This window comes from Taeniopygia guttata, chromosome 8 (assembly GCF_048771995.1).
Source record: "Taeniopygia guttata chromosome 8, bTaeGut7.mat, whole genome shotgun sequence".
In the NCBI taxonomy this organism is placed as follows: Eukaryota; Metazoa; Chordata; class Aves; order Passeriformes; family Estrildidae; genus Taeniopygia; species Taeniopygia guttata.
The window spans coordinates 1,757,309-1,784,913 of record NC_133033.1 but is presented as its reverse complement, the minus strand read 5'-3'; the positions used below and the strand labels follow the sequence as shown (position 1 = coordinate 1,784,913).

The 27,605-nt window shown below is 45.4% G+C and overlaps 1 protein-coding gene and 1 long non-coding RNA gene across 2 annotated transcripts in view; one reads left to right on the top strand and one right to left on the bottom strand.

Annotated features, from left to right (window-relative positions):
• Positions 1-476: 476 nt before the first annotated feature.
• CACHD1 (cache domain containing 1) overlaps positions 477-27,605 on the top strand; it is an 87,278-nt gene continuing 60,149 nt past the window's right edge. The window contains exon 1 of the mRNA XM_072932523.1: positions 477-820. Coding sequence (XP_072788624.1) covers positions 614-820 — 207 coding nt within the window. The 5' untranslated portion in view covers positions 477-613. The remainder of the gene's footprint in view (positions 821-27,605) is intronic.
• On the bottom strand, positions 1,721-2,453 carry LOC116808673 (uncharacterized). Its single transcript, XR_004368610.3, has 2 exons — positions 2,270-2,453; positions 1,721-2,094 (listed from the first exon to the last, which is right to left on the bottom strand). It is a non-coding gene; the product is annotated as an uncharacterized lncRNA (long non-coding RNA).

Below are 27,605 nucleotides of genomic sequence, written 5' to 3'. Positions count from 1 at the left end.
GCTTGTCGTCTCACTCGCGTTGCTGTTCCAGGGTGGGATGGGCTTTGCCGCCGTTCCTTCCATTCATTTATTTGTTCATTGCCCGTGTCAGTTGCACGACAAACATTTCCTCAAGGCTCGACGCGAGGCCGCGCTGGGCGGCGCCGCGGCCGGGGATGGATGACTCCGTCCTCGGGGTTGCGAAAGGAGACGTTGAAGACCGATAAAATAAAATAAATAAAATAAAGGGGGGGTTTTAAAAGTTTAAAAAGATTTCTTTTTTAAAAAAAGGAGGCAGAGCGGTGACTTTTGGGACGGCGATCCGAGCTGCCCCGTTCCGCGTCCCAGCTCCCCCCGCCCGGGCCGGGGGCACGGCGGCCTCCGGGGCGGGGCTGGCGCGGGGGGCCCGGCCCGGCCCCCGCCCGCAGCGCGGCGGCCCCAGACGCCTCCCCCTGCCCGCGGCGCCTCCGCTCGGCCCCGCCGCTCCCGCTCCTCCTCCGCGCCGCAGTTTGCGTCTCTCCAGCGCCGGGGCCGCGGAGCGCCGTGAGCGCGGAGCGGGGCGCGGGGCAGCGCCCGCCGCCGTCCCTGCATGGCGGGCGGCCCGCGGCGCTGAGGGGGCAGGCGGTGCCCCAGCATGGCGCGGGGCGGCGGGCGGCTGCAGCCCCGCGCCGCCGCTGCCCCTGCCCGGGGGGACCGGGGGCCGCTCGGCCTCCTGTGCCTGGCGCTGCTGTGCGCGCTGGGCGCCGCCGAGGCGGAGTTCTCCATCCTGGACGAGGCGCAAGTCCTGGCCAGCCAGATGAGGAAACTCGCCACCGAGGAGCTGAGGGTCGTCACCATGCAGGTACGGCCCGGCCCGGCCCGCGCCTCGCCTGGTTTTCCCTCCTTCCTTCCCTCCCTGCCTCCCTCCTCCACACGCTCTTCCCGATTCCTGCCTTGCCCTTTCTCCCTCCCTTTCTTTCTTTCTTCCATCGGTTCTTTTCTTCTTCGCAAACTTTCCCTCCCCCCTGCGCTGGCTGCCCGGCTTCCTCCGGCCCCGTTCCCCTCAGCCCCATCTTCGCCGGTCCCTTCCTTCAGCCCCGGCTCCGCTTAGCCCCGGCTCTCCCCGGTCCCGTTCCTGCTCCCTCAGCCCCGGCCCCGCTCTCTCAGCCTTGGATCTCTCCGGCCCCGCTCCCTCAGCCCCGGTTCTCTCTGGGGCTCCCCCAGCCCCGGTTCTCTCTGGGGCTCCCTCAGCCCGGGTTCTCTCTGGGGCTCCCTCAGCCCCGGTTCTCTCTGGGGCTCCCCCAGCCCCGGTTCTCTCTGGGGCTCCCCCAGCCCCGGTTCTCTCTGGGGCTCCCTCAGCCCCGGTTCTCTCTGGGGCTCCCCCAGCCCCGGTTCTCTCTGGGGCTCCCTCAGCCCCGGCCCCGCTCTCTCAGCCCCGGTTCTCTCTGGGGCTCCCTCAGCCCCGGTTCTCCCCGGCCCCGCTCCCTCAGCCCCGGTTCTCCCCGGCCCCGCTCCCTCAGCCCCGGTTCTCCCCGGCCCCGCTCCCTCAGCCCCGGTTCTCCCCGGCCCCGCTCCCTCAGCCCCGGTTCTCCCTGGCCCCGCTCCCTCAGCCCCGGTTCTCTCTGGGGCTCCCTCAGCCCCGGTTCTCTCCGGCCCCGCTCCCTCAGCCCCGGTTCTCTCCGGCCCCGCTCCCTCAGCCCCGGTTCTCCCCGGCCCCGCTCCCTCAGCCCCGGTTCTCCCCGGGGCTCCCTCAGCCCCGGTTCTCCCCGGCCCGGTTTCCCCCGCAGTGCCCATCGCCCGAAGGCGAGCGGGGCCGTAGCGGCGGGGCACGGGCAGTTTCTTGTTTTATTTGTCATTTACACAATAGGAGCAGCCAAAACCGCCTCCCGCAGTGGCGGAGGGCTCCGAGCCTGGGCTCGGGGCTGAGGCGGTCCCGACCGAGAATCCCGCGGGCTGGAGCTGCGGGGCGATCGGGGAAGCGATGGTTCCCGGCCCCAGAGTGCGGCCGGAGGAGTTTGCTCAGGTGCTGGGCTCGGAGGAAGGTTGTTCTCGTTGCCGGCAGTTGTGCGTTGTTTGCGGGGTGTTCTTGCAGGCAGCGCTGGTACCTGCGGTACAGCCGGCGGCTGCAGACCCGCTCTGGAGGGGGGAAAAGTGAAATCGGATCCCAGGCGGCTTTCAGGGGAAGGTATGGTCAGTAGCAAATGCAGTTTTAAAAGCCTCCCAAATTGAAAAGGAGACACTTTCATAGGATCAGCGGGGGTCTCTACCCAAATGGCCTTTTATCTTCTCTAAACTGGCTGCATTCTCTCACCTCTGGACCATCATTGTGCTGGGCGGCCTCCTAGGGCTCGTTTTGTCCGGGCAAACACTGAGCTGTCTCTTGTCCTTGATGCTGAGACGACGCGGATTCAAATGACTTCACTTAACAAGGTACATTATTGATGTACTGAATTCGAGGAAGTCCCTTTTTTTTCCCCTTCTGCCGTGCATACGCATGTGTGTATTTCCCCTCAAAAGACATAAGCATAATCCTTTGCTTTGGTGGAGTCTCTGTTCATGCAAATTAAGGCAGTATAATTGCATTGCTAAATCCATGTCTGGCGTTAAAAAAAAATTATAATACGATCACCTCAACGTGTGTTGTATTTGAAAAAGCAGCTCATAAAAATATATATTGTTACAAGAATTAGCCATGGGTTGCGCCAGGTTTTCTTTCCAAGAATTGTACCGATGATCTGAGCTCGGGAACAATCTGGATGCCAGTGCACGGAGATGCAAATAATGTTAAAATTCTGTTTACTATTAGTTGGATATTTAAGGCCCTGAAGTAATTTAATGTGGTGAAACTGGTAGTTAAACCCTTTTCATACTCAGCTCTATTTTTATATGCTTCATATTTTGACTGCCTCAACTCTCATCACGCTAATGCCCAGCCTGTCCTTGCTCCCCCTTGGAACATTGTTACAGCTGTTTAAGATTAAAAACCGGTGGGAACAAACCTCCCCTGATTTTGGAAGCTTTTTTTGCTGACCTCCTACAGTAGAATAAAAAAATGTTATGACATGTGTCATGCAGCCCGTGCCTCTCACTTGGTTTTAGGGCTGAAATTTCCAAAGCCTGCTCAGGCAGGGCTGGGTGTAGCTGGCACAGAATTCCTCCTTTTTTTTTTTTTTGCATGTTCAGGGCTGTTGGTGAGTGGTGGTGGGCATCTGGTGCCAGCACGGTGGGGATGCTTGGGATGATGCAAACAGGTTGTGTTTGCAGAAGAGAAAGGTGTGGGATTTTGGAAGGAGAGCGAGAACACTTTCATGCTTTAACTGGATACAAATCCAAGGGTGTCGTCCTGGTTTAGAGGGTGGCAGGACTGGTGGGAGGAAGGGTTGATATCCAGCCATTAGTTTTATTTCGCTCCATAAACCAGAGAGGAGGAAGTGGCAGGATTTAATTCTTCCCTTGTGTGCTCTGGTCCTTGCCAGCTGTGGCTCCCACATCTGCACATCCCCGAACAGGCAGGAGGAGGTGGTGTCACCAGAGGGCTTTGCAGGAAGGGTGGTCTGAGCTGGAGGTGGGGAGGAAGCATCCAATGAGTGCAGGAGCAGGTGGAAATGCTTCAGCAGAGTGAAGGTGAGAGGTTGGTTGGGTGTGTTTTGAGTCTGGGAAAAGAGGAAAGTGTAGCCAGATCCTCTGTAAGTGCAGGAAGGCAGGATGAGCTGGAGTCTGCAGAATGGAAGAGGTAAGAGAAGGATGGAATTTGTGAGCCTTAAATGCCTGTGAGAAGGGGCAGGGAGTAATGAGGGTGGAAGCTGTGGGATATGAAATAAATCAGGTTTCTGCTGGAGCGCTGGCGGTGCTGGGAACGAGCTCCCTCTCCTCTCCTCTGCGCAGTGTCTCCTTCCTGTGGCACCTTCTCCTCTACCTGTGCTTCAGGGCACTGCTCCAGCAGCAGTGAGGACTGAGTGCTTCTCATCAAATCCCATAATTTTGCATTGCTGAGAGGAGTGAGGTTCAGCTGGAACAGAGTAGCTACAGGTAGACTGAGGATGAGAGAGGTTTCTGGTGGCACACCAGTGGGACAATTGATTTTGGCACTCACACCACTGCTTTCTATTTCCAGAGACTTGCATGAGGGCAGTGTCTTACTGTTACCTTTGGGGAGAGCTTTGTTTCCTCGCCTGTGCAAGTGCTCTGGTTTCATTTATAAATTTATTCCTTGAATGGTACTGCCTAGAGCAGCTGAGGATCATGTAATATAGGTGACAACTTGTGAGTTGCATCATTTGCTGGATGTGTTGAACAGCAGCTTAAGTTTCTTGTTTAAATTTCCAATTAGAGTATAGATATTTGTACCGTACCAGGGATTCCCTTAGTGAGAACACGTGCTGTCTGTTGTGTGCTCTGCAGTGTGTGTGGGTTTCTGGGTGTCTGCCTCTGTATTCTTTCTCCAGGAGTGGTTAAATATTGGAAGTTCATCAGCTGTCTGATTTTCTCTGTTGCTCTGATTATTGTTTCCCTTGTTTGACAGTTCTGCCAAACCCCCAGTTAATGATGTTGCTGTGTCTTAATATTCTGTGTCTTCCCTTCCACATCCTGAGGTGTGAGTGGTGTGTGCATGCACATCTTTACAGGGATTTTTGCCCTGTGCAGCAGAGGTGATCTGTTTGTTTCTGCCCAAAGTGATTCCCCAAATCAAGCAGAAACAACCTCACCACAATCTCTTCCCTTCCCTCTCCCTCCTGTGGGACGGAGGGTGCTGGGGAAGGGTTGTGGGTTGTGCTGTACCACAGTCACCTGTAACTGTTCCTTTGTTTTGCAGCAGCCAGAGCACGTTGACAGCATCCCTGTCATTGCAGGAACACTTGTGGCAGCAGGCTGCATCCCTGGGAGGCGGTGTGCAATCCCATTCCGTGTTCTTGTCATTCCTCAGCAAACTGCATCCTCCTTATCCCAGGGCATCGCTTGCCAAGGGCTGCAGCTCGGTCAATGACTACTTGTGTGACAGTCCTGTAATATATTCTCCTGGGCAGAGCTGGCACTCAGCACTAATTGAAAGTAAAGAGCCTTTTCTTACTAAAATTATAACTAAATTGGTGGCTGTGGCATGACCTTGTCTGCGGGTGGAGTTTCACCATCGCTGTTACCTGGCTCGTCTGATCCTGGCTTCTCTGGCCTGGCTGAAATTACAGGGTATGTTGTTGGTTGAAACAACTGAAATTCTTTAGTTGGGAGGTGAAGGCAAGAAAAGAATAAATCAGAACTTTCGTGAGTGGTTGGTTTGGTTTTGGCAAGGTTTAATCCTCTAAGTCTGCCCTGGGTGAGGTGAGGAATATTTTTTGATAGTGTAGGGCAAGGTAACATTTCCATCTCCAAAAGAGGGATATGATACTTGTAGCCAGAATTGAAAGGAGTAAGAAATGCTTTGAAGATGAAAAGCATTAAGTGCCTCTATAACTCTCAAAATGCATGTTGATGTTTTCAGCCAGACAGTAACAGAAGTTGTAGGCCCAGAGGGCCTCGAATATTTGTGAAGGCAGCTCTGCCATCTTAATCCTTAGCTCCTACTCTGAGAAGGGAGCACAGCCCTTTCTCATTGTCTGCTACTGATCTTCAGGGCTGGAATTTAAAAAATGCATTTTGAATCTGAAAAAAATGTTCCCTGTTTATTTTTAATATTAATACTGTGCAAACAATAGTAATATATTAATACATCAGGTGATGCAGTGATGTGTAAAATAACAGCTTAGTACAGGCTTCTCCTGGTTGATTGGCAAGCATATAATTTATTTATTTCTCTCCCTAATAGCTTGTCTGGCCATATGTTTTTCAAGAAGAACAGATTGTGCTCAGACAAGCACAACACGGAGACAGAGACTCGTCCAAGGGTTTATATGGATTGAAAAATCCACATTCTTTGAGGATTTTTGGGTAATGGCAAAGAGTTGGAGTCACTAGAACTGTCTGTTTATTGAATCCTTTCGAAAATGAGCACTGACAGAACACAGCATTATTTATTTTTTTCTAATGGAATTGTCTTCTGGCTAATGGATTTACTACTTAGAAGAGATAAATCCCATTTTGAGCTGTCCTGCAGACCAGTTTAAATGCCAGAATGGTGGTTCTCCATCTCTGAAATCAGGGGTTTCACACATTTCTCCACTTTTTTTGATGGATCTTTATAAATAAATCTGTGGTGACTGTGAGGTACTTGCACAGCAAGTGGTGTAAAACCCCATGTCCTCCAGCTCTGAAACTTGGACCTTGTGCACCCTCAGCACAAAAAACGGCTTGCCTTTTTTTTTTTTTTTCCTATTATTTTGTCTTGTGGAGCTGAAATACAAAATAAACCCCATGAGTAAGGAAGGCTGTTAAGTATCCGATTGTGCCTTTTCAGGTTATTTTAATATTATTTGGCAGAAGTGTGTACTGTAGTAATAATTAAAGAATAGAAACCAGTTAATCATGGAAAACAGATGAGGTTTTGCTTATGCCTTAGCTTGAATCCAGCTACAGCAGCTTTATCCGAGGCTCTCTGACAGCCCAAGTTTTTTTATCCTTTTCCACACATATTCTTTTTTTTTTCCTACCATGAAACATTTCCAAAAGACAGGGAGAGGTCCTGGTGGAAGGGCAGACCAAATCTGAATTTTTAATTAAGCTTTGAGTCGTCTCTTCAAAGGCTCGGGGCATCCTCAGTGATGTGGCATCAGCCAAGGCTGACATTCCACTTCAAACCCCAGGAATGCAGCTGGCCCGGCCAGATAAAAGTTGGGATGTGGAGCAGCAAGGTGGGCTGGCAGATAATCAGCTGTGCCCCAGGATCCTGCAATCCCTGGGACAGCAGGAATTCAGATTTCCTGGAAAGTGATTGGGGATCTCAGCTGTGGCAGGGCTGATAACACAAGGAAGGCACACAAGGAAATGCACTTTTTTTATTTTTTTGCAGTGGTTGGTGCCTGAGAAGCTGCTCTGCTGTCATAGCCTGGCCAGGCACTGGGGAGGAAAAAACCTAAATTTTGTTGTCAAAAAACATCAAGAAATTCTCTTTTTTCAGAGAGGCAAGATGTGTTTGAATTGGAAAAAAAAATTACGAAGTTTTCTTGTGCGTGTGCTTCTCAGTTTTTCTTTTATATCTGTATATTAAAAGGGAGAATTAAGAATGAGCAGATTTTGTTTTGTTTGTCGGTTTTTGGGGAGGAATTGGCCAAGAAGTGCTTGGAACCTTGTCAGTTCAGTGCCCTCCTGTATAGACGAGCCTAGCTCTAAGGAAGTAGCCCAGATTTTGTTTATTTCCATTTTTAGGGCACTGCATAGATGCACGTGGGATTTGGGGGGACCTGAGCTTGGGTCTCTGTGAAACCTGGAAATGGCAACACTTCCTGGATAAGGGTTGGATAATGGCCCAGGAATGATTTATTTTGATAAATCTGAATAGGAAAATACTATTTTCTTTCTATTTTTTTTCTGTAGATGAATAATATAACTTAATTGCAATTTTAGTGATTTATCTGATGCATCAATCTTTGTTTTGTATGTCAAAACTTCTGCTGAGGTTTTGATTAATAGCTCTTTTATTGTAGGTTTAATGCAGAATAAAGTGTAAAAATATAAATAGCCTGCATTCCTCAATCATCATTTTCCTGTAGCTTCTTGTTGTTCAATAGCATGCAGTGTTTGTGAAATCTGAAAGGATCTCCTTGTGTTCTCTTTTCCATGGAAAACAGTATAAAAACACTAGTGCTTATGCAATGTCTGTTGTGGAAATTTTCCTTTTCTGATATAAAACATAAGCCAAGTTATTGCTTGAGTCTTGTGCTCTGTGTGTTCTGCCCTGTGCAGAAATCTGGATGAAATTATATGTCTGCTTTAGCAGTGAAAATCTGAGCTGACTTTTGAAACAATCCTGGTGCCACAAATCAGGAACAGTCATTTCCAATCCCAGGAAAAGTGTTAATGGAGTCACTTTATCAACTGCCTCCATGGAGAGTCTCCCAAGAGATTTTGCAAAAGTATATTTGCACAATTACAATGATTAGTAAAAGCAAACTATTACATCTCCCATTAGCAGCTTCCCAGCCAGGAGCGGCTGATAAAAACAGCTTTTTGTGGTGCTGTCGGCCTCTGAGCTCACAGATTTGCACAACTTGGACTGGTTGATTTAACCCCCTTCCACCTTTTGGATAAAAAACTGTAATTTTCCTTAAAGCATGTCTGCAGAAGTGTCTAGCCAGTGCTTCCTGTCCAGTTTTGAGCTGCTTCTGCACATACCCCTGTGATGCTGTAGGGATTTCTGGCTATACTTAGGCTTGTCACAGGTGGGAATGAGTCCAGGGGAAAAAAAAACCCTTCAAAATAGACACATCTGGAAGTGGCCATAAAAGTTTCTAGGAGCTGGAACACCTTAAGCAGAATTTCTGGTGAGTTCACCCTGGTAGGGTTGTTTTTGTGCTGTTTTTTGGGGGTTTCACACCAAAGTGCATGTGGAGATAAGCTCAGCTTGGCAGAGATGATGTGGTGGTAGCACAGCAAAGGGCTGAGGTGCTCCCATGACCTCCCTGGCCCTGCTCAGTCCCTTTCAGCAAAGGAAGAATTGGAAACATTTCCTTTGGGCCAGCTCAGGACTCACATCAGACAAAACCTGGGGAGGTGTTTGTGGTGATGGGCTGGGGGCTGAGGGGACAGACTCCCAAAAATAGCTGCAGGGAGAACCTGTTTGCTTGGAGCAGGCTCTGAGCCAGGGTTGGAAAGGGCTTCCCAGCCCTTGGGAAGGCCACAGGGGGAGCCTTTTATTTGTTGGAAAAGAGAGGAACCCCAAAGTCAGTGGGGCAGGAGTGTCAGAGCAGCATTTGGCACTGGAATGGATGGGGAGTTAGCACGAGGTGTGGGATTTATCCACAGCAGAGCACTTTTCCCAGGAGGGAGCAGCTCTGTGGTCCTGCCTGCCAGTGATGATTCCTTGTCCTTCACTGACGTGGTGAGAAACTGGGAAGTGGTCAAGCAGAGCTGCTCCTGCCCAGGGAACATCCCTGGAGGTGTTGGGTGGGATTGCTCCAGTGTGGGATGGCTCAGCTCCTGATGCTTCCCAAACCCTGGGAACTGGGATTGTGGTCCTCATGGACTTGCACTGGAAGAGGAAAAGGAGTGGTGTGAGGCTTTTTTGGTGTTGGATGTGCTGGAAGCCAGGAGAGATTTTGGGAATACCCTACAATGAACTCCTTGCTTGGCTATGGAATTTACATTTTGTGGGAGCAGATGTAAATTTTCCAGAAAGTAATTTTGCTTTCAGTGGTTGCCTGTCCATTACAAACCAGCCCAGGGGCTGCTGATGGGAGGTGGGTACAGAAGGAGGTCACATCCAGGATATTTTTATTGCCATGTTCGTGATCAGTGAATTAACAGATTGTTTTTCCTCTTTTCTCCAGTATTGAAATTGTGTGGGATTTCTGACTGTTGATAAAAGACTACTGGGAGAATAAGAAAGAAGCAGGATCTCCTATCATTGCAAGGAGTGTGAAATGAGGAGGAAAAGCCACTTCCACTCCGTGGATCCTAAATTTCAGTTTGTGTTTTGTTACTGGAAGCTGAAGCTGCAAAAAAAAAGCCATTTTCCCCCCCTCTATTCTCTATTTCCAGTTGGCAACAATCTGGTCAAGCCCTTATGGACAGGTGTATTCCAGAGGGGCCAAACCAACATTTTGGAGACAGGATTTTTGTGTGGTATGGAAGGCACTGAAGGATAAAAATAGAAGTGTTTTTAATTTGAGGCTAATACACATAGCAATTTTAACAATGAAAGGATATTTAATTTAAATAAGCTACAGCTGGAGGTAGTTTGACTTCCTTGGGCACATTGTTTGCCCAAGGAATTGTCTGGAATATGAATTTCAGAATTGTCTTTGATTCCTTTTGCCAGTGGCTGTCCAGGACTGCCAGGTGTGATGTGGGATTTATTCCCTTGGTCTCTTTTGGTGGAGTTCAGCTGCACAAAGCATTTTAGAGGGAAAACTGCACTTTCTGGGGCAGGCAGGAATAGGCACTGAGGATGCTTGTTTGTCACATTAGGCAGCTGTGGTCAGGCACCTGGTTTTAAACTGTGAATTTCAGTCTTTGATCTGTGTGATTAAAATTAGAAAATTTTATTCTTGGGTACACGGGCTCTTGTGTCTTCCTTGAAGGAGGTTCTGATTTAAAAAATGGAAGGAAGTTAATATTCACATACATTGCCAGAGGAGGATGGAAACTGTGAACTTCTGGGAGTTTGTTTGCTTCAGATGAGCTTCAGCAAGGTGGAAGTTGCAAACACAAACCTAATGGCACTAATAGCCAAGCTTCTCATTAGTGCTGTTGGGGAAAACAAGAAATCTTCTCTTGAATTTTTTACTTTTGACTGAAATGAAGCTATAATTATAAATTATCCTATTCTGGCTCTTCCTTTTGAATTCTGCTGCGGTTTTAGAATCCCTAGATCATTTCAGTAGCTGCTTTGATGGATGTGCTTGATGGTATTGAAGTTGTTAAATTCAGCTCACTGATGATGCAGCTGTTCTTGGCAGAGAGGAACCTCTGCCGTGCTGAGCTCACCACTGGGAACACAGAATTTTATTCCAAAAGTTGTGTTTGGTTTTTGACATTTTAAATACTGACATACTGGTGATGCTGTATTTCCATTAAAAGTACTGGCTGCAAAGCCAAAATTAAAGCAGCCCTAACATAGCCATGATAGGAGATAACTTGTTTAATAGAAATAGATTTGACCAGTTGTTTATTTTTATTTGGTGTGAAATTCAATCTCATGAATTTTAAAATATTCATTCACTGTGATGTCACATAAATAGAATTTTGCCTCCCCCTTCATTATTTATGTATTTATTCAGCAAGTGGTTGGCTGAAAGTCTACAAATACATTTTTTTAAAAAGTATATTCTAGTAACTGCAACCTCAGACTTTGAAATGCTGCTTTTTCCTGCCTTTCCAAGAATAGAATCTCAGCCTCCAAAAATAAATGAAACCCAGCATCCATCACCGTGGTTTTCAGTGCTTGCAGTGGTGGATTTCTCCTTGAGGAGCAAAGGTGCAGCAGCTATTTTGGGAAGGGAAGATGTGGGGTGGGGATGAAATGAAGGCAGAGCTGATCTGGGAAGGCTCGTTGGAAACGTCAGACCTGCTTGGTGGGTGTGTGTGTTGTCTGGATGGCTTCACAGAGCCTGAAAAGTCAGGATGAAGAGGAGGAGGAATAAGCAGGGAAGGGGGATAATAGTGATTCAGATGTTTAGTGAAGGAAGGTGTTCATTTGGGATTCTTTGGAATTGTAAAGAAAACTCTTCTCGATGTACAGTGCAGGTGCACTCTGCGTAGGTCAGGCTCATTCCAGGCTCTTCCCTGTTTTTTATTAACCCACATCTTCCTGCAGCTTTGCTACACAAACTGTCCCTTGTGCAGGGCCTTGGATCCCAAACTGTGGGATCCTTCCTTGGGAAGCACAGGGGCTTCCCGTGGAGTCTGTACATCAAACACCAGTGCAGGGCCAGGAGCAGCAGGGCTGGGTTTCTGCTGCCTTCCTGTCACTCCACCATTTCCTGGCCTTTACTTTGCTTGTTTTCTGCCATTTTTGCCATTCCCTGTCTCCTTGCTTCCCAGTGCCACTGGAGTGCTGGAGGCCACTTCCCTGCCCATGGCACTTGCACACCTGAGGTGGCCTGGTGGCAGCTCTGGTGTGGCAGGGACCTCTCCAACAGTATTATTTTTATATAGAGAATGATTTAAATATACATTATTATTTTCATATACATTATTACATTTATTCTACATTATATACATTATTATTAATATTCCAATAGAGAATAAGTAACAGGATACCACCAGATCCCCTGGAATTTTGTGCTTGATGGAAGATATCCATGAGGGGCTTTTGATGTGGGCATGGAGGGATAGGAGAAAGAGGAATGGCTTGAAACCCAAAGAGAGGAGGTTTAGCTGGGATATTTGGAGGAAATTGTTCCTTGTGAGGCCCTGGCAGAGGTGCCCAGAGCAGCTTGGCTGCCCCTGGGTCCCTGGAAGTGTCCAAGGGGACACCTGGAGCAGGAGCTGGAGCACTCTGGGACAGTGTCCTTGCCATGGCAGGGGTGGGTTGGGATGGGATTTAAGGCCCTTCCAGCCCAAAGCAGTTTGGGATTCTCTGTTCCTGGCAGGGATGTGGATGGATGGAGCACACCCCTGATAATGGTGTGCATGACACACCCCAGCAGTTCTGCCACCATCCACTCTTCCTCCTTGTCCCATCAGGAGCTGGACTGGAGTTTGCTGCTGCTGCTGCTGCTGCTGGGAGAGGACATTTAATTTTAATCCTGAAAATAGATTCACAGCCTGTTTTTTGGATCCTTGCTCAGAAATGAAGTTAGAGCCAGTGTCAGCATCGGGCCCTGAGTCTAAAAATATATTTAAAATGCAGAAACCTTGCTATAGCAAGGCTGTGGTTTGCACAGCCAGTAATGCAGAGCTGGCCCACAGTCACACCCATGCTGGGGAGGATTCTCAACTTCTGCCTGTGCTTTGATGATGTAGAAAGAAAAGAGATTTTTTTTTTAAATTACTTTTTAAAAAACATTTCTTCCCTTTTGGTGGGCAGAAGATAACTTTCTCTCTCACAGAGCTTGCAGGAGTTTATAGCTGCCTTAGTTATTGAGAATCTCAGGAGGTGCTGAGCCCTTGTGGGAAAAGGAAAGGGAGGCAAAAGATGGAGAAAGAGGATCAAGTGGCTGTTCACGGCTTTGCTGTTGGTAAGAGCAGGAGTGGCAGCTCAGCAGTTCATCCTGATCCATGATAACAGCAAGATCTGATCTATTATTTCATTTATTTATTTATTAACTTTGTTTCCAGCCTGCCAGAGCAGTTATTGCAGCGTCCTCAGAGCATCGTGTTTGGTGCAGGAACACTGTCAGGGCTTGAATCCTCCTTTCCATATTTTCCTGAGCACTGTGAAGTGCCTGAGTGTCACCAAACAAAGAAATGAAAGCCTTAAAACATACAAAATCCACATTCAGCTGGGTTACCAGGCCCTGAGTGTGTTCCTCAGAGGAGCTGTGCAGCATTCCCAGCTCCTCATTTCAAATCCCAGTTTTCCAGTGACAGACTTAAAAATCTTATTGTGCAGTTGAGTTAGTGACTGAGCCTTCACTTTATAATCACTTTATAAAGCGCATGCACATTAGCAGGACGTGTTTAATGGCCACACGGCCCAGATGAAAGGGCTCTTTGTGGCAGGAGCCTTTTGTGCCTTCCCGGATCCCTCAGCAATTCCTGCGGAGCTTCCCAAGTCTGCCTGACACGGAGGGGCCGAGGAAAAGCCCTTGTGGCTTTCAGCTTGAGTGGAGAATAATGGGGAGGGGGATGGCAGTGGGGGAGGGCTCTGAACTCTGCAGTTCCTCTGCCCCAGCTGGGGCTTTGCATTCCCAATGACCTTCCCGGGATTGTGGCAGCGGTGTCACACCTGGGGACACTGGGACAACTTTTCTCAGTCCCTTTATTTTTCAGGTCTGTCTGTAATGGCCGTGTACCACAACAGCATTTGATTTATATAATATTTTATTATTTGTTATTTTTGTCAACTGAGATTTGATGTTGTCTTTCATGTTCTGTTTAATCTCTCAGCTACATTTTGTTTCCTGTGTGTGGCTCTTAAAAACCCTTTTTCTAACCTTATCTTTCATCCTCAAAAAATAAGGCTGCAAGGTCATGGATATGTTCAGCTTGGCCTGGCAATAATCCTCACGAGAACAGGTACATTTAGCTTTCCATTAACAAAAAGAGGGAAACTTCAGCAAAAAAGAATCCTGGATTGTCTGATAAAGATGTCTCCTTTTGTGTTGTTGCTAATTCACGTGGTGCTTTGTGGGGTTGCAAGCAGAGACAGTTTCAGCTCTTGCAAAAACTTCAGCAAATCTATTCCAGTTTGGAAATTGCTGAGTAAAGAGGAAGGGAGAGGAGATTATTAACAAAAAAAACCAAACAATGGGAGAACATAAGAAAATGTCCATATTAAATCAGAAATTAGATAGGTGTGATTGGAGTAGGGTTTCTAGTTTGGTCAGATCCCAGAATCATTAAGGGTGGAAAACCCCTCCAAGACCACAGAGTCCAATCTGTGCCGATCCCCACCTTGTCCCCAGCCCAGAGCACCGAGTGCCACCTCCAGGAATGGGCACTCCAAACCCCCCTGGGCCTGACCACCCTTTCCATGGAGAAATTCCTGCTGGTGTCCAACCTGAGCCATCCCTGATGGGAAAAACCGTTGTGCAAACACTGCTCACGTGTTCCCAAGGAAACATCCAGGTGAGGAGGGCACAGGAGCTGCTTGGGCATTTCCACCAGAGGTGTGGGGATGCCACGATGAACCTCCCGTGCTCCTGGCCTTGGGCTGCCTGTGTCCACCTCACCCATGTGCCTGTCCCTGGTTCTCCAAGAGAGCCAAAGTTGTTCTGTCTGCCTCGAGCTGAGCATCTGCAGCTTCTCCAAGGGCAGAGCTGTGGGTGGAACCAAGGGCTGGGCTGCAGCCAGAGGGGTTGGAAGGGAATTCCACTGGGAAATGCTGCCGGAGGAACGTGCGTGGCCATGGGGTGAGAGGCAGAAAGAAGCCTGGACTCTCTTCTTCCAGGCTTGGAAGGGAAGCACTTCTTGTCTCAGGATCAACCAAGATGTTCTGCGTTGAGCTGAGGGAGAATTTCATCTGAATTATTGGAAGAAGCTTTTGCAGACAAAGCACTCAAGACCGTTTTGCCAAGTGAACTCGTGGCATTTTCTGTATAAACCAAGTGAGGACCTTCCTAAATGTGCTCATGAATGGATGTGTGCCAGGTATTCCTCAATCTCCTCTCACCAAATATCACTCAGAAGTCAGATCTGTGATTTAATTCCTCTCTAAGAGGAATTTATTTGTATTTCCCTGTTTCCCCCCACTTAACTCTGTGTTTAAGAAATCCGTTCTCTGGGAATGTGTGCAAATTTTTTTTCTCTCCCTCTTTTTTTCATCAAAATAGAAGAAAATCTGGAAAAGGACTTCTGTTTTCTTATTTTTTTCAATTTTTAATTACATCTATGTATGACTTAAAGCCAAAAAGCTTGCTGGTTCATGAACTTTCCCTTTTTTTTTTTGTGTTTGATTTAGTTTTCAGTACTGTCCATAGCTCATTAGCTAGAATCTCCTATATAATTATCTATCATTTTCTATCCCATGTGTTCAGTAACATATTTAGAGAAACAAACACTCTGTGGTAGTACTGTGAGCTGGCCTTTAATTACAAATTCTTAATTAATTTCACTGCATATTTGCTGCAAGTTTTGAATTCTGCACATGTGATCTTCAGGTTTTTTTTAGGGGAGTGTTGAACATTGAATTGAAATCAGTTTCTGCTTGGTCAGATGAAGATTTCTCATGAAAAATAATTAATTTTCCTTTCCACACAGCTACTGCTTTGCAAGCTGGGATAACAAATACTCTTTTTTTTTTTTTTAATCAGCAAAAAACCCTTCTATTATTGTTATTGCTATTTTATTTTTGGTGACTGAAAAACTGCAACAGGAAATGACCCCAGCCACAGTTTCCATGACACCCTCTCACTTGAATCCAGTTTTCAAGCAGATGAAAGGCCCAAGCAGCCTTTTGATAGCGAGCAGCTAATTGGGTGCCTGATAGAGGCAGGTTTTTCTCTGGGAAAAAAATAAAGGAGCCAAGAAGTGGAACAGCTGTGTTTTGGTACATGTGTGTAATCCCAGATAAAACTCTCCAAGGACAAGGAAATACAGTAATACCTCACTGAAAGGAAAATTAAGAGTCTTTGAAAACCTAATTGTGGCTTTTTGGGGGGGAGCTCATATTTAAAATAAAAATCTGCTGGAATGAATGTGGTAATAAATTATGGAGTTGTAAAATCTGAGCAGAACTTCTTGTTCTGTGAGATGTGGTGCTGGGATTTGTTTCGTGTCTGGGCAAGAGAATGGCAGTTTGGTCTTTCTTTTGTGTTTTTCCTTTGCTCAGTATATTTCTACCCCAAAAATCAAGTGGTTGGAGGCTGTTTTCAGCTCTTTTGCTCTCAGATGAGCTGCAGGTCATGGACTCCTCACATCTCACTATGGCCGTGGTCCTCCTCTACCACTGCATGCTAGACGTGTCCCTGTGGAGAAGAAGGTGGAAATGTGTCTTTTTGGTGGAGAAATTGAAATACCAGCAGCCTCTTCTGGTGGTTGTTAACATCTGTGTAACCTCTGTGGTGAGCAACAATCCTCCCAAGGCATGGGAAAGGGGATAAATATCTAAAATAGAGGGAAAGAAAATCACAGATTATTCTGAGGTGGAAAGGACCCACAAGGATCATCGAGTCCAACTCTTAAATGAGTGGTTCATGTAAGGATCAAGCCTTGGTGTAGCATGGGGACTTTCTTTTGATAAATGGTTTGAATCTCAAGGCTGGTTTTTATTGGAGTGATAAATTGATGGAATGCTGTGGAAGGAGCTGGGACTGCTGAGGGGGCAGTTCTGGGATAAGTGGTGGTGGTTGTCCTGCTGCAGCACCTGGGGGTGTCACAGAGCTGTGCCTGATGAGTTTCTCGTCACCTTGTGTGGGTTACCTTGGTTTTCCTGGGAAGTTCTGAATACCTGGATGGGAAAGTTGTAAGAACAGTCTGAGATGGGGACCTCGTGTGCTCTCCACGACCCTCTTGGTCCTGGAAGTGTTTCCAGCTCATCAGTGCTATTTCCAAGTGTTGTTTTCTCCTCCTGAAGTTTCCATACAGAATATTTCATCTTCTTACTTCAAACTAAGTGAAATAATCTGGGTTTTATCTCCTGAGGAATGGATTGGAGCAACCTGGTCTGGTGGAAGCTGTCCCTGCCCATGGCACGGGGTGGAACTGGACGAGCTTCAGCGTCTCTTCCACCCCAAACCAGTCTGGGATTTCACAAATATCAAGGAAAGCTTTTTTTTTTTTGTTAATTCAGGAGTGTAAAATTATTGTAAAATGAATCTTCAGAACAGGTGGAACAATAGCTGATTAATAGAGGGGTTTGTGTTAAATGCAGTTTTGGGTTTTTTTAAAACCAATATCTTTGTTTTCATTAGGGCTTTGTCAGCAGTTGAATATTAACTTTTAATTATAACTGTGAAGGTTGGGTGTTGTTGTTTTCTGTGGGTTTGTTTTGGTTTTCTCTTTCAGGGCAGTTTTAGCATTTGATCAGGATATGCTGAACCCTAAAAACAAAACTAATTTTGCAACTTGTAAACTTAAAATGACATTGACACTGTAAAAACCACTTGTCTCATTGTGTTCCCTCTTTCCACAAGGAACACACCAAAATTAATTCAGGAACCTTCTTTCCTCCAGTTTCTTCTACACTTCATGTATTTTTTACCTGCATTGTGGGAGTCTCCTGCTCTTTTTTGATTAGTTAAATGAGAGGATCCTATCACTTTTATAGAAGTACTAGCTTGTGGTTAATAATGGTGGAAACTGGATGCAAACACACACAAAAAAAATCAAATTAACATAAGCAATTAGTGACTGCTATGCTTATCAATCAGAATGCACTCCTAAACTGTCCTAAAGTCCAGTAATTCTCATTTATTAATCCTTGACTTGGTGTTTGGGGAGGATTTGGTTGGCATTCCCCAATTTTTAGGTTGATGCAGGGCTCACCTGCAGTACCTGTGAGCGTGTGGAGCAGAATAAACCCAAGCACACCATGAGACCTTTTCTGTGTGGGTAATTGAAGTTTGCAGCAGATAATGCTCAGACTGGAAATGTTTTGTGGATGAGAGTGGGAGCACGTGGAGGAGGGAGCCAAGTCTGGCACAGGGGATGAGGGATTTCAGAGCTAGGAAATGTGGAAAATACTCTGGGAATTGGTGGTAGTGGCTCCTTGGCATTTAGTGATATTGTTACAGTGGCCATGTTGTCATTTTTACTTTAAAATTTGCCTAAATTCTTACCACTCATACATGGTAAGGTACAGGCAGCTGCTTCCTATTGCCACTTATTCTTCATTCATCTGCAAGTGAGAAACAGGAGCACATCCCCTAATTTGTAACCCTGATTTAATGTGTTATGAGACACTGGAGAAAGGATTTGCTTTGCATGGCTCTGAGAATTTTCATCATTTACTTTTTATTCATAGAAAAGTCAGTATTCTTTCAATTCATTTTGACCCTAAAATTCACACCTTTCCTTTTCATCCTCTGTGTTTGAGGATGGACATCACTTTTTGGAATGTTTTGAACTTTTATATTTCCTGATGCTTTTGATTTTGTAGCCTTGTGTTTGTGTCCTTGTTAGGAGTGAAAAACCAGAATAAAAGTCCAGCTGGGCAGGTGAGACAGGAGTTTTGAGCTGTTCCAGTGTCTGTCAGTTCCCAATGCAAAAACACACATGGAATCTGGAAATTAAAATACATATTCCGTGCTGAAACAGAGACCTAAGTTAATTCCTGGGTATCAGCAGCTTATTAAAGTTGAAATTTATTCATTAATTTGTGAAGATAAATAATCACTATCAGCGTAATGAAAATTTTTCAGCCCATGAAATCTTTTTTTTTCCCCCCCTCCACTTCCTGACAGTCAAATCCTGCTACCAGTGCAGGAGACAACAGGAATATTCATTCCCTGAGTAGCATTAATCCACTCCCATTCTCCATTCAAAGCAGTGTTAATGCCTTTATTTCTCCTTGGAGCCTGAACTCGCTAATCCCGATCCCAAAGTGGATTATGGTGTCGTTCCTGCGTGTTCAGACAGACGTGCAACACACAGATAATTGCACAGAAAGGCAAAAGAAAGGGAATTTCTTTAGTTGCTGAGCTGGAGGTGGTCTCTATCCAGCCTTAAATCCTTAATTCAATTTCAGGTTTGCCACTCAGTCCTGTTGGCCTCGTGCTCAGAACGATTTCTAATTGGGAAACTGCTTGGACTGATCCATATTTTATGTGCATTGAAGCATCCTCGAGAATTAAATATGAATGGATGTTAGGAAATGTTGAAATATTATGAAACATCTAATTTCAAGTGCAAATATCTGCCTAGGGATTCTTGATTATCTTTAATGAAGATGACACTACCCATGATCAGCACAAGTGCTTCTCAAATAAGAGAGTTCATAGAAGGAAATCACAGCAGAGACTTGTTTGGAGTAAACGAGCAGCCTTTTCTCCAGAGATCCCAAAATATTTTATTTAGACAAAGTTAAACATGACTGGGAATTAAAAAAGAGGTCAAATCATTCTCTCCTGTTTTGAAAGAGAAATTGGTTTGTGTTCATTTATCAGGAGCAGTGGATTTGCTTCGGAGTTTGTAAACGTTTTGGGGAAAAGCAGCTTGTGATAATATTTATAGAGGGAATGAAAAATAATAATTGCCTCTATCACTGCTTGCATTTTAACAATGTGTGTGCACTTGAGGCCTTTTTGATCTTTTTAATAGGTACAACCCAACTGGCAATGACATCCCATCAGGAAAGGAATGAATGCAGCCACTGTCAACTTCCTGGCTTGCTCTTTTTTTCTGAAAAGCTGCTTGCCTCCAGTTTAAATCCCTTTTTTTTACAGTAGAAATCTGCTCCCACATTCTGTTGGCTGCCCTGTCCTCTTGAGCTGTGCTGTGTTGGCCAGAAATTACAAGACTGTATGGATGGGCAGGGTCCCAGGACTGTGTTTACAGGTTTGTAGCAAGATCTGCTGTGATTTAGGTTGCAGAACATGAATCTGATATCAATTTGAGATATTAATTCCATCCTCCAGAGCTGGGATTGTGCAGTTCTCAGCCCAGTCTCTTCCTGGATGTGTTTGTGTTGGGGAGGTAAGAACAACTCAGAGCAAAGGAAAAAACAATGTTCCAAAAGAGCCCAGGCTGTTTCTAAACATCCTGAAAGCTGGTTTCTTTTTCCTCTTTGCTCTGTAGCTTTTTTACATTGTGATTTTTGTGATTTCTTTCCCATGTTTTCCTCTATCTTTGATCAATAACACTGACCTCATAAAAATCCCCAAATGGGCAGTTCTTCCAAGCAGAGCTGAAGCTGCAGGTAGTGCATTTCTCCCTTGAAAACGTGAGGATAACCAGTGGGAAATCTGGGGTGACCCAACAGAACTCTCCTCCTGTAGTGACTCCAAGGATGTGTGGCTTGAATTTGTGGGAATCTGGAGGCAAAGAGCATCCCTGGCGTTGAAATAACTGCAAAAAGCTCCTCCCCTGGCTAAGGAGGAGATGCCTGAGTGGAAATGGAAAAAAATCCTGTGTAGTCACCTGAGGGGTTGTGTTTGCATAGGTGAAATGTCTTTAGGGAGACTTTTTGGGGAGCAGTTCTTACAAATTTCAGCTGCTAATTGAGGCTAACTTCAAGCACAGAAATCATCCGGGGTTGTTAATCACAGTCTCAGAAGAGCACACCGTGATTTCTAAATTGGAGTGAGTGTAACTTCTTGCTACTTAGTGTTTGAAGGGCAAATATATTTATAATCATTTCAGCACAGCTCATGTTTAGAAGGCTGGGATCGTTGTCTTTATTTAGGATAAACCATATTTCAAAAAGCTCTCTTCATCCCTGCTGTGGTGGGACTGTCCCATCCCCTGGGACCCAGAGCCAGGACCCCAGAGCCCCCACCCTTGGCTCGTTTGGAAAACACTGAGGGGGCAGGAATAAAACCAAATCCCTGCTTTGCACAACATCAGATGATTTTTTTGCTCCCAAAGGCTGGCTGTAGAAATCCCTGTGGGATGGCTGAGAAAGCACTGAGGCGAGTTCTGCTCCTCTCCTTCATCCTTGCCTTCCCTCATTAAATCTGGAGCCTTCTCTCCTTTTTTTGGGTTGGAATCCACTCTGTGCTTGATTAACACTGGAGGTTTTGTTTGAGTTTTGGTTGTTGGTTGTTTTTTTGGGTTTTTTTACTCCCCCCTCTTTCATGTAAATGATGTCTTGCTATTTTGCTTGCTTTTTCCCTTTTTTAATTAGAAGAATAAATGCTTGCATTCATGCACAAATTGCTTTGAAGTGCTGTAAGAATTCAATTCATGAGCTTCCTCCAGTCTCAAGCTTTAATTTTTTTTTTTTTGCAAACTGATAACATCTAATGGCTGTGCTCTTTCCAGGAGATTACATTTGTTTTCTGAGGGCTGCTCTGCCTCCTCCTGTGTCCCGAGATAACGAGTTCAACACAAGGGAGAAGTTCAGCAGCAGCTCCCAGCAAGCATTCCCAAGGTTTTGGAAATGGGAATTTTTTTGTGCTGGGCTGCAGCTCCCTGGAAAAATGAGGGAAGAGCAGTCCTGGGGACTGTGGGAACGTCTGGGTGCTGTGGACAGCTCAGCTCCTTAGAAAAGTGCTTGAGCACTTCCTTCCAGGGATTACCTTCTTTGCTTTATTTACCCAGGAATTATTTGCTACTTTGCACCTGTGTGTTGATTTTTGGGCTGCAGGATGCAGTTTGTCAGTGCTGTCAGTGTGTTTAGGGTGTTGATGGTGATGCCTTAGGATTTGAGCTTTTCTGGTTTTCTGCATTTGTGATCCTGCAGCTCTTCAGTGCATAACTCCAAACTCCACATTCAGTGTGAGCTGCTGCTGTCCCGTTTGGGGCAGACACAGCAATTCCTCTCCAGGCAGTCAAGGACTCCTCACTGCCTCAGGCCTGAGAGATGGAAACAAAAGTGAGTTGGGGGAGCAAACTTGGGGTGAATGACTTCATTAGCTGAAGCTGTAATTGGGAGATCAACCCCAATATGCAAATGGACCAAACTTATAAAAGTATGAAAACCCGTGACCCATGGTCCATTTTTGGGTGTAGCTCTTGGAAGAGGGGGAGCTTTGTCTGCCCTAAATGTACTTGAAGGTCTCTTAATAAATATAACCACATTTTATTCCCCTAATTTTGTCTGGCCTGTGTTTTTAGGTAGTCCCAAAAAGGCATCAGTGGTTCCAGGTGGAATTCTGGCTGGTGGAATACCAAGCTGTCAGATCCATCACTGTGCTCAGTGTCTGAGTTCATTCCTCCCCTGTTTTGGGAGCAGAGGGGAAAATACCCATTTCCAGTGCTGGTGGATGAGTAATTCTCTTTTCATTAGCACTGAAGTGTGGCAAAATGGTGTTTCCTGAAGCCCACAGAGCCTCCCAGGGGATTTCAAATCCCGAGGTCAGATCAGTGCAGCTTAAATGGCCTCTCCTCTGCTTCTGGAAGTGTTTGGTGAGTGACCCCCCTTTTAAATGTGGGGTCACAGCCCTGGGCTGGCCTCGTGTCCCCAGGGAGCTGCAGAACAGCTGAGGTGGCACCAGAGCTGCTGTGGTCCCCAGGCCCTGCTTGGCCAGGACACCTCTCCTGGTGTGTCCAGAGTCACTTTGGAATGTAACAATTATCTGAAAATAATTTTACACCCAGAGGGTGGTCGATACGATTAATGCAAAGTGTTTTATGTTCTTGACTTGTTTTTTAAGGTTCTTTTAAATTTCAAGTGAGAGATTCATCCTAAAAATTTAAAATTGCACAACTTTGCACCCCCTTGTTTCTGCTCAGGAAAGGAAGGGTGGGGATTATATCAAGTATAAATAATATACAAATCATCACATGAAAATGATGCAGATGAGATATTTAAACAGGTGACCTTAAAACTTCTGTACTTATTAATACAACTAATACTGTAAATGAAAGCAACCTTGTAGTTTTTATTGCAGATCTTGAATGACAGGGAAATAATTACGTCCTGCCAGTCTTTTTCAGGTTACTACTCATTTATTTATCTCTTGACCAAAGTGTGGGTGTTTTGGTGCAAGCACCTGCACATGGAGTGCAGTTTGTGTTAAAACTTTGAACGTGGGTGTCTCTCCAAGTGCAGGCACTGGGAGACAGCTCCCGTTCCAGAGAGGTTGTAGGGAAGGCTTTTGGGACATTTATCCTGTGGATGCTGATGGTTTCCTGCTGAGAGATCCTGAAAAATTACACTCTTGGACATTTAAAGCAAACATTTCTGTAATTAGGTTGCCATCAGCCCATTCATTTCATGCACAGAAGTTCAGCCCTGTGATTTATGATCTTTAAATCCCTGGATTTAAGGTTGTCTGCTTGGGTATTGTTTTTTTCTGATTCAAGTAAAGTTCCTGTGCTGCAGCATTTCTCTAAGCAAAACCCTTAATTATGTAAAACTGATGAGGGAACAATCACCTCTCCTGGTGTGTCTGTCCCTTTGTGCTTTGGGATTTTTTTCCTGACTTTACTGTGAAATTACACAATCCTGCCTGGAATGTTACATGAATCGATCCATGGTTTTTCTGCAGACTTGCTGTACATTGAATTCTTGAGCAAATTGGACAAGCACAGTAATTACACTAAAGTGGTATCAAACCCTTCTGGCCCTAGGATTCCAGCTATTTACAAGTCTTGGGCTGCTGCTTAAGCTTGTCCCAATTTTTAATCATTTTGACATGAGTTTGAAAGCAAACCAGAAAACTTAAACCTAGAGTTCTCCCAATTGAATGAAGGCTCTGGTCAATTTTCTCCTTTTAAACACTCAATTTTAGGTTCTCTTAAAAGGAAAAGGAGCAACAAGATGCAGTAAGGTGAAAAGAGTTCACTAATCAAAATGTTCTCAATCTGAAAAAAAAAACGTAGAAATAATTTAAGTTTTACATCCTAGAGGCTGGAATGAGGAATAAGTGTAGGGAAAAGAAACCCAATGCCATTGAGAAGCCCATCTGCTTTGTATTTTAAGGGTTGGGTAGCATGACTTTCTTTTTTTCTGCCATACACATTGTCAGGAGAATAACCTTAGTCAAGTTACATTGGCTAAATGAATAATCTCTTGAACATGTGGAACTCATTTTCTTGGGGTATTTTCCCCTCTCACCCTTTTTTCCTTCCTCTTCTCTGGTCCCTTGAAAAAGAAGACAAAAAAACCTGCTGGTTCCTGATTGCATTTCTTGGCACTGACTGAGTTTTCCAGAGTTTTCTCTCCTTGTAAATGCCCAGAGTTTTCCAAGGAACCAAATTCATAAGAATTGTGCTCTCCTTTGCTCCTTTTCAGTGTTGTGCCTATTCCCCATTTCCTCTCTGAGGCCTGAAATGATCCCATGGCATTTTACCCCGCCACAGCTGAAATATGTTAACTGTATATATTTATGTATAAATCTATAAATCAAATGCTTTTGGCCATCAAAATTAAGATCAAACTTGAATCCCAGTTCTCCTGTGTGCCCAGAGGATATTCCAGTGCTGCAGAAATGTGATGGGCACCTGGTGGAAGGTGGTGGGGGCTTGGGTCTTACAAGGATAGGACTCAAAATTTGGGATAAATCCCAAATAGGGACTCGGTGAGTAATCTTCATGAAAAGAAAAAAAATGGGAAGGGAGATAATGTTTCCCACTTAAAACCTTAAATATTGGGGAATGTGTGCACCCAAAGGGTGTGTTATGTGCCTGCAATGTTCATTGGTTCTAACTTACATAATTCTATTTATGAATTAGTATTCTGTCCTCTGCTGGTTATTTATTTCTCAGTTCTCGTGTTAATCACATTTTTCAGTCTTTTTAGTATCTTTTTCCCAGACAGAGTTTCCAGCATGTGCTGATTTGTCTTTGTTAGGCTCTTCTTTGCCTTCTGCTTTCTGCTTTCTTTTTTTATATCCCTGGAGGGATATAAAATCTGCATTTGAGGTGTCCAGTTTTCAGCCTCATTGAAGCTCATCAGGGTTAGTTCAGCAAAACTTAAAATTTCAGCATTTTTCCAATCAAACTCCAATAATATCAGTCTGAGAAGAAAGGTAACTACATGCTGGCTAAAGTGGAAATCACACTGCTCATGATTAATTAAACCAATTGATGAGAAAAGTTAGAGGCATTAATTAGAAAAATGAATTAGGAAAGTTCTAATTTCCAAGAGCAGGTGAAGGCAGTGACTGAGCTGAGCTCAGCATCACTTTTCTCTCTGATTCAGGGTCTGTGGCTGCTCCACAAATAATGCAATGAGAAGGAGCATTAATTAGTTAAATCCCTTCTGAAAACATGTTTTCTTTTCAAACCCACAGGACGAGAAAGGCATTTGTAGGGTGGTGTTGGGATATTCCTTTCAGATCTATAGCTGCTGCCCTCGGTGATCCCATCCCTCTGGATTTGCCTTTCCCCGTGTGTTCCTCCAATCCACTTCAGCTTCTTCCACGTCTTACTGGAAATTCTTGGAGGAAAGCACGGAGCATGTCCCTGATCTCCTGGGAAGTCTCTAGTTAATGTTCCTTGGTTTTAGAAAATGGTAACAAAACAGAACACGAGATGGCTTCAGACACTGCAAAAATAAACTCCAGGCAGAAGCCACAGGTTTCCCTGAAAACAGCCTCACTGGGCGAGTTCACCAGGAAAAGGATTTGTTGGATATTTGTTGGCTCACCACTTCTTGAAACATTAACCTTTCAAGTAGGAACCAGAGCCTGGTCAGGGGCTGCTTGAAGTTTACAAGGTATCACAGCCCTGCTGAGCTAATTCTGCCTGTATTTTACACGCCTACATTTTATTATTCTGTGTAACTTCTTTAATATTATTGATTTTTGTCATGGAGCCCTTACCCAAATATGACCTCTTACTGCAGTCCATGCACTAAACCTGCAGAAAGATGGGTGTTTTGGGTTTTTTTTTGGTTTTTGTTTTGGTTGTTTAAATGGCTTGTAGGGATGGTGAATAGCTTCAATCTATTTACAGCTCAGTGGCTATTTTACTAATCCTGTGTTTGTTTTCCCTCATTCTCTTTGTCTCAAAAAAATGTTATTTTTGTTGTCAGGGAGATGGATTTGTGTCTTATCTGGCAATTAAAGTGATGTGCAAATGGTTGAGTGCTCTGCAGAGCAGTTGGTGCCTGTGTTTGGTTGGGGACTGTGGAGATTTGGGGGTGGTGGCTGTTTCTGTTTGTTTTGATGCTGCTGACAGTCAGACCGAGGCTTTTGGAAGTTTTTTTCTCACAGCAGTGTATTTTCATCATGAGGAACTGAGGGAATGAGCCAGTTAACATTTTACTTTTTATGCTGTGCTTGGTTTAGAGTCTTCTCCCAGATTTAAAACTGAGTTGCCTTCAGTTTCAGATAAATAAAAATCTCTTAAGTAAGGATGTTTTGGGACACCTCAAAGCTGAAGTCGAGCTTATCTCTGGCTTGGTGGGAAACCTGACTCCATCCTACCCCGAGATGTGGTTTGGGTGCTGGGCACATCCATCACTGTCACACCCCACCTGTGCCAGGCATTAGATACTGGTGGCTCAAACCTTCCCTGTCCCAGCCCCCTGCTCCTGAATTCCTCATTTCTTCCTGGCTTCTCTCTCTTATCAAATATTTGTCCTGTTGTCCAAAGCTAACAGCCAGGCAGTTGGAGTCATTAAAGGATATATGGAAGTACCACAGAAGATTTCCCCAGGAAGCTGCAAGTGCTTTGACCCAGCCAGATACTTCAAGATCTTAGGAAAGCAAGAGCAGGATACTTTGGGAATGTGTGTTTGGAAAATAAACCTCAGCTTCCTCAGGGCTCTATCCAGGCCATCTCCTGCAGGCCAACAGGGCCACATCTCCCAGCTCGCATGAGGAGCTGTCAAGGATCCCTCCCTGGTGGTGATCCCTGCAGACACCAGGATTTTCTCTCTCTGGGCTTGTGTTTGTGTAGCTGAGCAGGAGGGCTGGGGAGGGTCAGGAGCAGGAGTGATGTGCCCAGCATTTGGGTGTTGCCAGAGGCCCCAGGAGTGGTTCAGGGCTTTGTGCTCCTGGCAGCAGCACTGAGCCTGAACCTGAGCAGAGAGCTGCAGGTACAGGCAGGGAAGTGCTGTTGCTCTCCAGTGTCTGAATAATTCCAGAAGAGTCTTTAGGAAGATTATAATAAGCTTTGAAATGGTAGAATTAGAGAATCATCAGGGTTGGAAGAGACCTTTAACATCAAGTCCAGGTGTTGACCCACCCCTGCTGGAACCATTGAACCACATCTCCCAGATCCAAAACTCCTCCAGGGAGTTGCTCCTCCCTGAGCAACTTATCTCAATGCCTGACCCCAAAAACAATGAAAAAATTTTTCTAGTATCTAACTTTAATCTCCTGTCTCAGCTTAAGGCTGTTTATCCTTTTGCTGTTGTGGAAAATGTCAGGATATATCAAACTCTCCAACACTATTTTTTAGTATTGGAAAGTAGACATTGCTTCAGTCACAGCACTGGGATAGTTGCACCTGGATGTAAAAATAAAGGGGTTTTCCCCAGTTAATTACTGCCTACAAAGGCAAATGCAGGAAAATAAGGTTGAAAGCTTGAGGACTTGTGTGCTGGGATGTTGGGAGTGATGGTGGGGATGGAGATATTCCATGGCTGAGGGAGGAGCAGCTCAAGGGAAAAGGCTGAACCAGGGCAAGGGATGGATACTGAACCAGGGGGAAGACTGGATGCTGAACCAGAGCAAAGGATGGATACTGAATGAGGGGAAAAGCTGGATACTGATCCAGAGCAAAGGATGGATACTGAATGAGGGGAAAGGCTGGCTGCTGATCCAGGGGAAAGGCTGTGTTCTGATCCAGCACAGCCTTCCCGCGTTGGGAGGGCGAGTGGTGATGGGTTATGGCAAATAATGCTGGGCAAGCATCTCATTAAACACGTGTGGGATTGTTCTGTGAGGAGCTGAGTCTGC